The 12,480-nt window shown below is 56.3% G+C and overlaps 1 protein-coding gene across 1 annotated transcript; it reads left to right on the plus strand.

The window, feature by feature from the left end:
• Nucleotides 1–160: 160 nt before the first annotated feature.
• On the plus strand, nt 161–12,440 carry LOC144491258 (calcium/calmodulin-dependent protein kinase type 1-like; the record flags this gene model as incomplete). The annotated part of the gene is made up of 7 exons (XM_078208940.1): nt 161–287; nt 1,781–1,856; nt 2,688–2,800; nt 3,221–3,299; nt 4,562–4,649; nt 8,476–8,583; nt 11,241–12,440. Coding segments are annotated over 6 exons (570 nt in total), but the record flags the coding sequence as incomplete, so codon positions are not given.
• Nucleotides 12,441–12,480: the final 40 nt, after the last annotated feature.

Raw genomic sequence — 12,480 nt, forward strand, 5'->3', positions numbered from 1 at the left:
CAATGAGGTCCCCGGGCCCTTCCCAGCATCTCGGTGAGAGACAGAGAGAGAGGGAGAGAGACAGACAGAAAGGTAGACAGGGGCGATTGACAGAGTGGGAATGTGGGGGGGAGAACCGGAGTGAGAGCGATGAATTTAACGACTGCCTCTTGCCTCTCAGCCTGAGAATCTGTTGTATGTCTCGCCGTTTGATGACTCGAAGATCATGATCAGCGACTTTGGACTCTCGAAGATCGAAGAAACGGGGAGATTCCTGTCAACGGCCTGCGGGACGCCTGGTTACGTGGGTACAAGGCCTTTCCTCTTCGTTCCTGAACCCACTGGGGATTGATACAGGGCTATGGGGAGAGAGGGGGGCAGTGGGAATTAGTTTGGGGATTGATACAGGGCTATGGGGAGAGAGCGGGGCAGTGGGATTAGTTTGGGATTGATACAGGGCTATGGGGAGAGAGAGGGCCAGTGGGATTAGTTTGGGGATTGATACAGGGCTATGGGGAGAGAGCGGGGCAGTGGGATTAGTTTGGGATTGATACAGGGCTATGGGAGAGAGCGGGGCAGTGGGATTAGTTTGGGATTGATACAGGGCTATGGGGAGGGAGTGGGGCAGTGAGATTAGTTTGGGGATTGATACAGGGCTATGGGGAGAGAGCGGGGCAGTGGGATTAGTTTGGGATTGATACAGGGCTATGGGAGAGAGCAGGGCAGTGGGATTAGTTTGGGATTGATACAGGGCTATGGGGAGGGAGTGGGGCAGTGGGATTAGTTTGGGGATTGATACAGGGCTATGGGGAGGGAGTGGGGCAGTGGGATTAGTTTGGGGATTGATACAGGGCTATGGGGAGGGAGTGGGGCAGTGGGATTAGTTTGGGGATTGATACAGGGCGATGGGGAGAGAGCGGGGCAGTGGGATTAGTTTGGGATTGATACAGGGCTATGGGAGAGAGCGGGGCAGTGGGATTAGTTTGGGATTGATACAGGGCTATGGGAGAGACCGGGACAGTGGGATTAGTTTGGGGATTGATACAGGGCTATGGGGAGAGCGCAGGGTAGTGGGGTTAGTTTGGGGATTGATACAGGGCTATGGGGAGAGAGTGGGGTAGTGGCATCAGTTTGGGATTGATAAAGGGCTATGGGAGGGAGTGGAGCAGTGGGATTAGTTTGGGGATTGATACAGGGCTATGGGGAGAGAGCGGGGCAGTGGGATCGGTTTGGGGATTGATACAGGGCTATGGGGAGAGAGCGGGACAGTGGGATTAGTTTGGGGATTGATACAGGGCTATGGGGAGGGAGTGGAGCAGTGGGACTAGTTTGGGCATTGATACAGGGCTATGGGAGAGAACGGGGCAGTGGGATTAGTTTGGGGATTGATACAGGGTTATGGGAGAGAACGGGGCAGTGGTATTAGTTTGGGGATTGATACAGGGCTATGGGGGGAGAGTGGGGCAGTGGGATTAGTTTGGGGATTGATACAGGGCTATGGGGAGGGAGTGGGGCAGTGGGATTAGTTTGGGGATTGATACAGGGCTATGGGAGAGAGCGGGGCAGTGGGATTAGGTTTCACTTAGCCTAATGTACGGGCAGCAATGATGGAGTGATGTAGATCAGGGGAAGTTCAAGCGGCCAGCACTGGACAAGTGTTTGGCATTCAGTGGTTGCAGGGGTTGGAGGAGGTACCAGATATAGGCAGGGATAGGCTTTCCGTGAGAACACTTGTGAGGGGGGCTGTTGCATAGGTTTTCCATGTGTTTCTCTCACTTGGACCCTATCTTTGTCCCAACAGCTCCCGAGGTCCTGGAGCAGAAACCATACGGAAAATCTGTGGACTGCTGGTCAATTGGCATCATCTCGTACATCCTGTGAGTGCCTGGGGAGCTATTCTGTAACAGGATCTTATCAATCCCTCATTCCCTCCACCTCCACTCTCACACCAAAAAGGAACACTGCTGAGGGGGTGCCGCACTGTGGGAGGGTCAGTGCTGAGGGAGCGCCGCACTGTGGGAGGGTCAGTGCTGAGGGAGCGCCGCACTGTGGGAGGGTCAGTGCTGAGGGAGCGCCGCACTGTGGGTCAGTGCTGAGGGAGCGCCGCACTGTCGGAGGGTCAGTGCTGAGGGAGCGCCGCACTGTGGGAGGGTCAGTGCTGAGGGAGCGCCGCACTGTTGGAGGGTCAGTGCTGAGGGAGCGCCGCACTGTGGGAGGGTCAGTGCTGAGGGAGCGCCGCACTGTGGGAGGGTCAGTGCTGAGGGAGCGCCGCACTGTGGGAGGGTCAGTGCTGACGGGGTGCCGCACTGTTGGAGGGTCAGTGCTGAGGGAGTGCCGCACTGTGGGAGGGTCAGTGCTGAGGGAGCGCCGCACTGTGGGAGGGTCAGTGCTGAGGGAGTGCCGCACTGTGGGAGGGTCAGTGCTGAGGGAGCGCCGCCCTATCGGAGGGTCAGTGCTAAGGGAGCGCCGCACTGTCGGAGGGTCAGTGCTGAGGGAGCGAAGCACTGTAGGAGGGTCGGTGCTGAAGGAGCGCCGCACTGTGGGAAGGTCAGTGCTGAGGGAGCGCCGCACTGTGGGAGGGTCAGTGCTGAGGGAGCGCCGCACTGTGGGAGGGTTCTCCTTGACATGAGGTGCTTAAGATTGGCAGAAAGGGGTGAAAGGTGTTGGGTAAATGCGTGACCATTCTTTCCCTCTCACCCTGTGTGCAGGTTGTGTGGTTATCCCCCATTCTACCATGAGAATGACTCGGAACTCTTCAAGCAGATACTGAAGGCTGAGTTCGAGTTCGACCCTCCCTACTGGGATGACATCTCCGAGTCGGGTAGGCACCCCACCCCACCTCGATCGAGGACTCTCCCCCTTGCCCTCCACCACCCACCACCCTCTCGCCCCCGCCTCTAGGCTAGTGTCATGTGAACCCAAACCAGGATGCCCTGGGAACATTTCCCCATTCCCTGACAATCTATGCTGCATTCACTTAACCCCCCTCACTCCTCGCCCGGACTCTTGAGGGATGTGGAGGCAGCGATGGGCCTTCCTATTTCCTGGGCTCAAACAAGGGGACTCCAGGGGGGTTTTAACCGCAGCGATGCCGGGGCATTGGTCGAGTTATGTATCTGGGTCGGGGGGGAACAGCTCCTCCTAGGTTGTGGAGGTCACACTGCAGCAGGGCACTGTGCCCTGAGGTGTGAATGTTGACAAGAGCCCAGATTAATACGTGTCTCTCCTCCTCTCTCTCCAGCAAAGGACTTCATCCGGCACCTGCTGGTGAGGGAACCTGAAAAGCGACATACCTGTGAGGAGGCACTCAAACATCCATGGTAGGTGTTGAAACACGACTGTGTCAACTTGGGCTCCCTCTGTGCTTTCTCTGTCACTCCCTCACCTTGGGCTTTGAAAGCTAATGGGATCCAGCCCCCAGTCGAATGAATCATGCCCCGTGATCTAATATAGCCCCAGTGGGCAGTATCGAGTGAACGCCGCACTGACAGAGGATCAGCGCTGAGGGAGCGCCGCACTGTGGGAGGGTCAGTGCTGAGGGAGCGCCGCACTGTGGGAGGGTCAGTGCTGAGGGAGTGCCGCACTGTCAGAGGGTCAGTGCTGAGGGAGCGCCGCCCTGTCGGAGGGTCAGTGCTGAGGGACCGCCGCCCTATCAGAGGGTCAGTGCTGAGGGAGCGCCGCACTGTGGGAGGGTCAGTGCTGAGGGAGTGCCGCACTGTGGAAGGGTCAGTGCTGAGGGAGTGCCGCACTGTGGGTGGGTCAGTGCTGAGGGAGCGCCGCACTGTGGGAGGGTCAGTGCTGAGGGAGAGCCGCACTGTGGGTGGGTCAGTGCTGAGGGAGCGCCGCACTGTGGGAGGGTCAGTGCTGAGGGAGTGCCGCACTGTGGGAGGGTCAGTGCTGAGGGAGCGCCGCACTGTGGGAGGGTCAGTGCTGAGGGAGCGCCGCACTGTGGGTGGGTCAGTGCTGAGGGAGCGCCGCACTGTGGGAGGGTCAGTGCTGAGGGAGCGCCGCACTGTGGGTGGGTCAGTGCTGAGGGAGCACCGCACTGTCGAAGGTGGCGTCTTTCATGATGGGGCATTAACCCAGTGGTTCACATCTGCCCTCGCAGGTGAATGTAAAAGATCCCATGGTCTCGACTGGATGCAAAGCAGTGAATAAGTGGGGGGGGGGGGGCTTTTATCACGGTGGCTGTTTGTGGGATCCTGCTGTGTACAAACTGGCGTCTCCCACAAGACAGAATTGAACATATTTCAAACAAAACAAGGTCATTCATTGGCTGTGAGGAGCTTTGGGATGTCCTGGGGTGGAGAAAGGGGGCTGGAAGAACGGAAGTCACCAACTGGGTAGAATGCAAACCAATGAAAGGTTGAGAGGCTGAATGCTGCCAAGCAGCCATGTTGGGCGTGGGGGTAGATTGTCGCTCCCAATCCCAATGGTGCCCAGCGTAACAGGAGCGAGGTACCGGCCCCTGACTTGGAATGTTCCCACCAACACAGTGATACAGGGGGCAAACGGAGATGGTCCAGCCCACCATCACACGCCAGGCTTTCACAATTAAACACCCGTGACCTTTGACCCACAGGATTGTTGGCGACACGGCCCTGGACAAGAACATACATGAGTCCTTCAGCGAGCAAATCAGGAAAAACTATGCAAAGATGCAATGGAAGGTGAGGGAAAGATTTCAAAATATATCCCACACCTTTCACTGTAACACTCTGATATACCCCACACCCCTCACTGTAACACTCTGATATACCCCACACCCCTCACTGTAACACTCTGATATACCCCACACCCCTCACTGTAACACTCTGATATATCCCACACCCCTCACTGTAACACTCTGATATACCCCACACCCCTCACTGTAACACTCTGATATACCCCACACCCCTCACTGTAACACTCTGATATACCCCACACCCCTCACTGTAACACTCTGATATATCCCACACCCCTCACTGTAACACTCTGATATACCCCACACCCCTCACTGTAACATTCTGATATACCCCACACCCCTCATTGTAACACTCTGATACACCCCACACCCCTCACTGTAACACTCTGATACACCCCACACCCCTCACTGTAACACTCTGATATACCCCACACCCCTCGCTGTAACACTCTGATATACCCCACAGCCCTCATTGTAACACTCTGATATACCCCACACCCCTCACTGTAACACTCTGATACACCCCACACCCCTCACTGTAACACTCTGATATACCCCACACCCCTCACTGTAACACTCTGATATACCCCACACCCCTCACTGTAACACTCTGATACACCCCACACCCCTCACTGTAACACTCTGATACACCCCACACCCCTCACTGTAACACTCTGATATACCCCACACCCCTCACTGTAACACTCTGATACACCCCACACCCCTCACTGTAACACTCTGATACACCCCACACCCCTCATTGTAACACTCTGATATACCCCACACCCCTCACTGTAACACTCTGATATACCCCACACCCCTCACTGTAACACTCTGATACACCCCACACCCCTCACTGTAACACTCTGATACACCCCACACCCCTCACTGTAACACTCTGATACACCCCACACCCCTCACTGTAACACTCTGATATACCCCACACCCCTCACTGTAACACTCTGATATATCCCACACCCCTCACTGTAACACTCTGATACACCCCACACCCCTCATTGTAACACTCTGATATATCCCACACCCCTCATTGTAACACTCTGATATACCCCACACCCCTCATTGTAACACTCTGATATACCCCACACCCCTCACTGTAACACTCTGATACACCCCACACCCCTCACTGTAACACTCTGATATACCCCACACCCCTCACTGTAACACTCTGATATATCCCACACCCCTCCCTGTAACACTCTGATATATCCCACACCCCTCACTGTAACACTCTGATATACCCCACACCCCTCACTGTAACACTCTGATATATCCCACACCCCTCACTGTAACACTCTGATATACCCCACACCCCTCCCTGTAACACTCTGATATATCCCACACCCCTCACTGTAACACTCTGATATATCCCACACCCCTCACTGTAACACTCTGATATGTCCCACACCCCTCACTATAACACTCTGATATATCCCACACCCCTCACTGTAACACTCTGATACACCCCACACCCCTCACTGTAACACTCTGATATTAGAACATAGAGAACATAGAAAAGCTACAGCACAAACAGGCCCTTCGGCCCACAAGTTGTGCCGAACATGTCCCTACCTACTAGGCTTACCTATAACCCTCTATCTTACTAACTTCCATGAACTTATCCAAAAGTCTCTTAAAAGACCCTATCGAATCCACCTCCACCACCACTACCGGCAGCCCATTCCACGCACCCACCACCCTCTGAGTGAAACACTTACCCCTAACATCTCCTCTGTACCTACTCCCCAGCACCCTAAACCTGTGACCTCTTGTGGCAACCATTTCAGCCCTGGGTAAAAGCCTCTGAGAATCCACTCTATCAATACCCCTCAACATCTTATACACCTCTATCAGGTCACCTCTCATCCTTCGCCTCTCCAAGGAGAAAAGACCTAGATCTCTCAACCTATCCTCATAAGGCATGCCACCTAATCCAGGCAACATCCTTGTAAATCTCCTCTGCACTCTTTCTATGGCTTCCACATCCTTTTTGTAATGAGGTGACCAGAACTGGGCACAGAACTCCAGGTGGGGTCTGACCAGGGTCCTGTACAGCTGCAGCATTATCTCCTGATTTCTAAACTCAATTCCTCTATTGATGAAGGCCAGTATTCCATACGCCTTCTTAACCACAGCCTCCACCTGCGACGCTGCTTTGAGCGTCCTATGAACCCAGACCCGAAGATCCTTCTGATCTTCCACACTGCCAAGCGTCTTACCATTCGCAATCCTCCAATCCTCCGGAACGTCTCCCATCTTCATTGATGACGCAAAGATCATCGCCAGAGGCTCAGCAATCTCTTCCCTCGCCTCCCACAGTAACCTGGGGTACATCCCATCCGGTCCCGGCGATTTATCTAACTTGATGCTATTCAAAAGCTCCAACACATCCTCTTTCCTAATGTCCACATGCTCAATCTTCTCAGTCCACTGCAAGTCTGCACTGCAACTACCAAGATCCTTTTCCACTGTGAATACTGAAGCAAAGTATCCATTGAGTACCTCTGCTATTTCTACCGGTTCTATACAGACTTTCCCACCGTCACATTTGATAGGTCCTACTCCTTCAGATCTTATCCTCTTGCTCTTAACATACTTGCAGAATGCCTTGGGGTTTTCCTTTATTCCTTCTCATGACCCCTTCTTGCTCTTCTAATTTCCCTCTTAAGTTCCTTCCTACCAGTCGTATACTCTTCTAGATTTCTAACATTACCTAGCTACCTGAACCTTTTGTAGGCTTTTCTATTCCCCACACCCCTCACTGTAACACACTGATATATCCCACACCCCTCACTGGAACACTCTGATATATCCCACACCCCTCACTGGAACACTCTGATATATCCCACACCCGTCACTGTAACACTCTGATATACCCCACAGCCCTCACTGTAACACACAGATATATCGCACACCCCTCACTGTAACACTCTGATATACCCCACACCCCTCACTGTAACACACTGATATATCCCACACCCCTCACTGGAACACACTGATATATCCCACACCCCTCACTGTAACACACAGATATATCGCACACCCCTCACTGTAACACTCTGATATACCCCACACCCCTCACTGTAACACACTGATATATCCCACACCCCTCACTGGAACACTCTGATATATCCCACACCCCTCACTGGAACACTCTGATATATCCCACACCCCTCACTGTAACACTCTGATATACCCCACACCCCTCACTGTAACACACAGATATATCGCACACCCCTCACTGTAACACTCTGATATACCCCACACCCCTCACTGTAACACACTGATATATCCCACACCCCTCACTGGAACACTCTGATATATCCTACACCCCTCACTGGAACACTCTGATATATCCCACACCCCTCACTGTAACACTCTGATATACCCCACACCCCTCACTGTAACACACAGATATATCCCACACCCCTCACTGTAACACTCTGATATATCCCACACCCCTCACTGTAACACACAGATATATCCCACACCCCTCACTGTAACACTCTGATATAACCCACAACCCTCACTGTAACACACAGATATACCCCACACCCCTCACTGGAACACTCTGATATACCCCACACCCCTCACTGGAACACTCTGATATACCCCACACCCCTCACTGTAACACTCTGATATACCCCACACCCCTCACTGTAACACTCTGATATACCCCACACCCCTCACTGTAACACGCTGATATACCCCACACCCCTCACTGGAACACTCTGATATATACCACACTGACCTTGGGCAGAATATTCAGTGTGTTATTGCGTTATCTCCTGCAGCGTGCATTCAATGCGACCGCGGTCGTCCGTCACATGTGCAAACTGCAGGTTGGCAGCGAGAATGATGAGGCTTCGATGAGCTCATAAACCGATGACCAATCCGGAGAGGTAATTGTTACATGCACGAATCTCACGCAACAATTTTGACCATTGGGCTGTCGGAGGGTCAGTGCTGAGAGAGCGCCGCACTGTGGGAGGGTCAGTGCTGAGGGAGCGCCGCACTGTGGGAGGGTCAGTGCTGAGGGAGCGCCGCACTGTGGGAGGGTCAGTGCTGAGGGAATGCTGCACTGTGGGAGGGTCAGTGCTGAGGGAGCGCCGCACTGTGGGAGGGTCAGTGCTGAGGGAGCGCCGCACTGTTGGAGGGTCAGTGCTGAGGGAGCGCCGCACTGTGGGAGGGTCAGTGCTGAGGGAGCGCCGCACTGTGGGAGGGTCAGTGCTGAGGGAGCGCCGCATTGTGGGAGGGTCAGTGCTGAGGGAGCGCCGCACTGTGGGAGGGTCAGTGCTGAGGGAGCGCCGCACTGTGGGAGGGTCAGTGCTGAGGGAGCGCCGCACTGTGGGAGGGTCAGTGCTGAGGGAATGCTGCACTGTGGGAGGGTCAGTGCTGAGGGAGCGCCGCAATGTCGGAGGGTCAGTGCTGAGGGAGCGCCGCACTGTGGGAGGGTCAGTGCTGAGGGAGCGCCGCACTGTGGGAGGGTCAGTGCTGAGGGAGCGCCACACTGTGGGAGGGTCAGTGCTGAGGGAGCGCCGCACTGTGGGAGGGTCAGTGCTGAGGGAGCGCCGCACTGTGGGAGGGTCAGTGCTGAGGGAGCGCCGCACTGTGGGAGGGTCAGTGCTGAGGGAGCGCCGCACTGTTGGAGGGTCAGTGCTGAGGGAGCGCCGCACTGTGGGAGGGTCAGTGCTGAGGGAGCGCCGCACTGTGGGAGGGTCAGTGCTGAGGGAGCGCCGCATTGTGGGAGGTCAGTGCTGAGGGAGCGCCGCACTGTGGGAGGGTCAGTGCTGAGGGAGCGCCGCACTGTCGGAGGGTCAGTGCTGAGGGAGTGCCGCACTGTGGGAGGGTCAGTGCTGAGGGAATGCTGCACTGTGGGAGGGTCAGTGCTGAGGGAGCGCCGCACTGTGGGAGGGTCAGTGCTGAGGGAGCGCCGCACTGTTGGAGGGTCAGTGCTGAGGGAGCGCCGCACTGTGGGAGGGTCAGTGCTGAGGGAGCGCCGCACTGTGGGAGGGTCAGTGCTGAGGGAGCGCCGCATTGTGGGAGGTCAGTGCTGAGGGAGCGCCGCACTGTGGGAGGGTCAGTGCTGAGGGAGCGCCGCACTGTCGGAGGGTCAGTGCTGAGGGAGTGCCGCACTGTGGGAGTGCCGCACTGTGGGAGGGTCAGTGCTGAGGGAGCGCCGCACTGTGGGAGGGTCAGTGCTGAGGGAGCGCCGCACTGTGGGAGGGTCAGTGCTGAGTGAGCGCCGCACTGTGGGAGGGTCAGTGCTGAGGGAGCGCCGCACTGTGGGAGGGTCAGTGCTGAGGGAATGCTGCACTGTGGGAGGGTCAGTGCTGAGGGAGCGCCGCACTGTGGGAGGGTCAGTGCTGAGGGAGCGCCGCACTGTTGGAGGGTCAATGCTGAGGGAGCGCCGCACTGTGGGAGGGTCAGTGCTGAGGGAGCGCCGCACTGTGGGAGGGTCAGTGCTGAGGGAGCGCCGCATTGTGGGAGGTCAGTGCTGAGGGAGCGCCGCACTGTGGGAGGTCAGTGCTGAGGGAGCGCCGCATTGTGGGAGGGTCAGTGCTGAGGGAGCGCCGCATTGTGGGAGGGTCAGTGCTGAGGGAGCGCCGCATTGTGGGAGGGTCAGTGCTGAGGGAGCGCCGCATTGTGGGAGGGTCAGTGCTGAGGGAGTGCCACATTGTGGGAGGGTCAGTGCTGAGGGAGCGCCGCATTGTGGGAGGGTCAGTACTGAGGGAGCGCCGCACTGTCGGAGGGTCAGTGCTGAGGGAGCGCCGCATTGTGGGAGGGTCAGTGCTGAGGGAGCGCAGCACTGTGGGGGGGGGTCAGTGCTGAGGGAGCGCCGCATTGTGGGAGGGTCAGTGCTGAGGGAGCGCCGCACTGTGGGAGGGTCAGTGCTGAGGGAGCGCCGCATTGTGGGAGGGTCAGTACTGAGGGAGCGCCGCATTGTGGGAGGGTCAGTACTGAGGGAGCGCCGCACTGTGGGAGGGTCAGTACTGAGGGAGCGCCGCATTGTGGGAGGGTCAGTGCTGAGGGAGCGCCGCACTGTGGGAGGGTCAGTGCTGAGGGAGTGCCGCATTTTGAGATGCCCTGTGGTGGTGAAAAGGGAGCTGGAGGAAAAGCAACTTTTCAACTGGGCACTCCCATTCTCTGCCCTCCCCCACAGCATTCTAGGGGGGTGCGCAGGATTGAGACTCAAAATGGCCACTGGGTCAAAGGTGAATGGCCAAATCACCCATCATGCCCTTCTCCTGGTGACTTGCATGGTTGCTAGCTGTGATTGGACTCAACTCTGAATGCCCTCAGTTCTTCCAGTTGCCCCTCCTAGGTTTAACAGACCCCTCTCCCACTAGATCCCCACTGTATCTGAGGATTTTCTTGAACAAGAATTCACATCTCTCTGAGGGAAGGAATTTCTCCTTCTCCCAATCTCTCCTCCCAGGGAGGCACATGGAGGATTGGGAATGGTGGCAGCCAGTGGTTGGAGGATGTTGCACGTTGAGGCGGGTGTGTGGTTGTTCCCTCAGGGGTTTTAATCGTGTCTGTGTTGCTTTGTTCCCAGCTGCCGTGACGTGGCCTGGACTCCGATGACGTGACCTTTCACTAACCCCTCCCTCCTCCGTGCGTCCATCTTGGTGTTTTGTGGCATGCTCCATTCTCTGGTGCCTCCCTGGATGGCTGCCATCCCTCCCTGCCCGCCGTCCCCCTCGCCGACCGACTGCGTGTCGGCCCACGAGGGTCCTCTGCCAATGTGCCACTGTCCCCACCCCGCTGCACCTTCATTGGGTGAAGTAAATCCCATGGGAAGATCTGCCGCCATTTTGCTTGACCCAACCACCGCAATCCTCCCCCCACCCACAACACCCCTCCCTCCCCCTCACCCGTTGGGGGACGCTTTGTGGAACCGCTGGGCTCCAAAATGGCCGACGGTGCACGAGTCATCTGTCATCTGCAAGGGTTGGAGGAGTGGTAGATCGGTCTTTGGGAAGGTGGGTGGGATAGGGAGGTTTGAGAGATCAGGCATCCTCCTCAGCGCAAAGCTCCCCTCTCCCCCCACCCCACCTCAGTCCCCAAAAGGTTTGGAGGGGTTGGGGAGGAGGGTGTCTCAGAACTTGGGCTGTACCCCCTCCCACAGCCAAATAGCCCATCCGGGTGAGCTAGACGGAGGTATGGGTTTTAAGGGGGAAAAGCTGTGGAGGGGGAAATGGAAAACCCTTTTGAAAGCTCCCGTTTGGCAGCCATTGAGTTTGGAGGTGGTGAGGAGGGGAGGTGAGGTGAGGTGGGGCGGCAGCCATCTTGGTAGTCGCCATGGAAACAATGGAGGCCTTTCCGTGTTACAGCGGGGCTCATAAACAGCCGGTGGGGTTAGGAGAGTGGAGGAGGTGAGGTAGGCGGCAGGAATGAAGAGACGGAGGGAGAGGGACGAGGAAGGGCAGGGTGGCGGTAAAAACCCACATCCCTCCAGGGATCGCAAAGAGCCGCCAAACACCCCTCCTTTCCAAGTGGAACGCGCCCGCCCGATGATGTCAACAGCTGGCGGGAAATGAAGGTGACCCCGGGCGGAAGAGTTGATGGAGGCCGGCGGGGGGGGAGCATCGGGCCTAACTCATCCTGGGAGAACCTCAAGCCTTGATGGTCGAATTGAAAATTCCAGATGCATGAACCCTTTTCAACTTTGACCTCCTGTGCTTATTGAACGTGCATGCTGGTCCTCAATGTTGGACCCAAACTGCTTGATGAGATCCTTCAGTAAAAAGTGGAACACACTCTGAAACCCTTGATTCAGACTCGTTCTTGCACTT

The sequence above is a fragment of the Mustelus asterias genome, unplaced genomic scaffold (assembly GCF_964213995.1).
Source record: "Mustelus asterias unplaced genomic scaffold, sMusAst1.hap1.1 HAP1_SCAFFOLD_4855, whole genome shotgun sequence".
NCBI classification, from domain to species: Eukaryota; Metazoa; Chordata; class Chondrichthyes; order Carcharhiniformes; family Triakidae; genus Mustelus; species Mustelus asterias.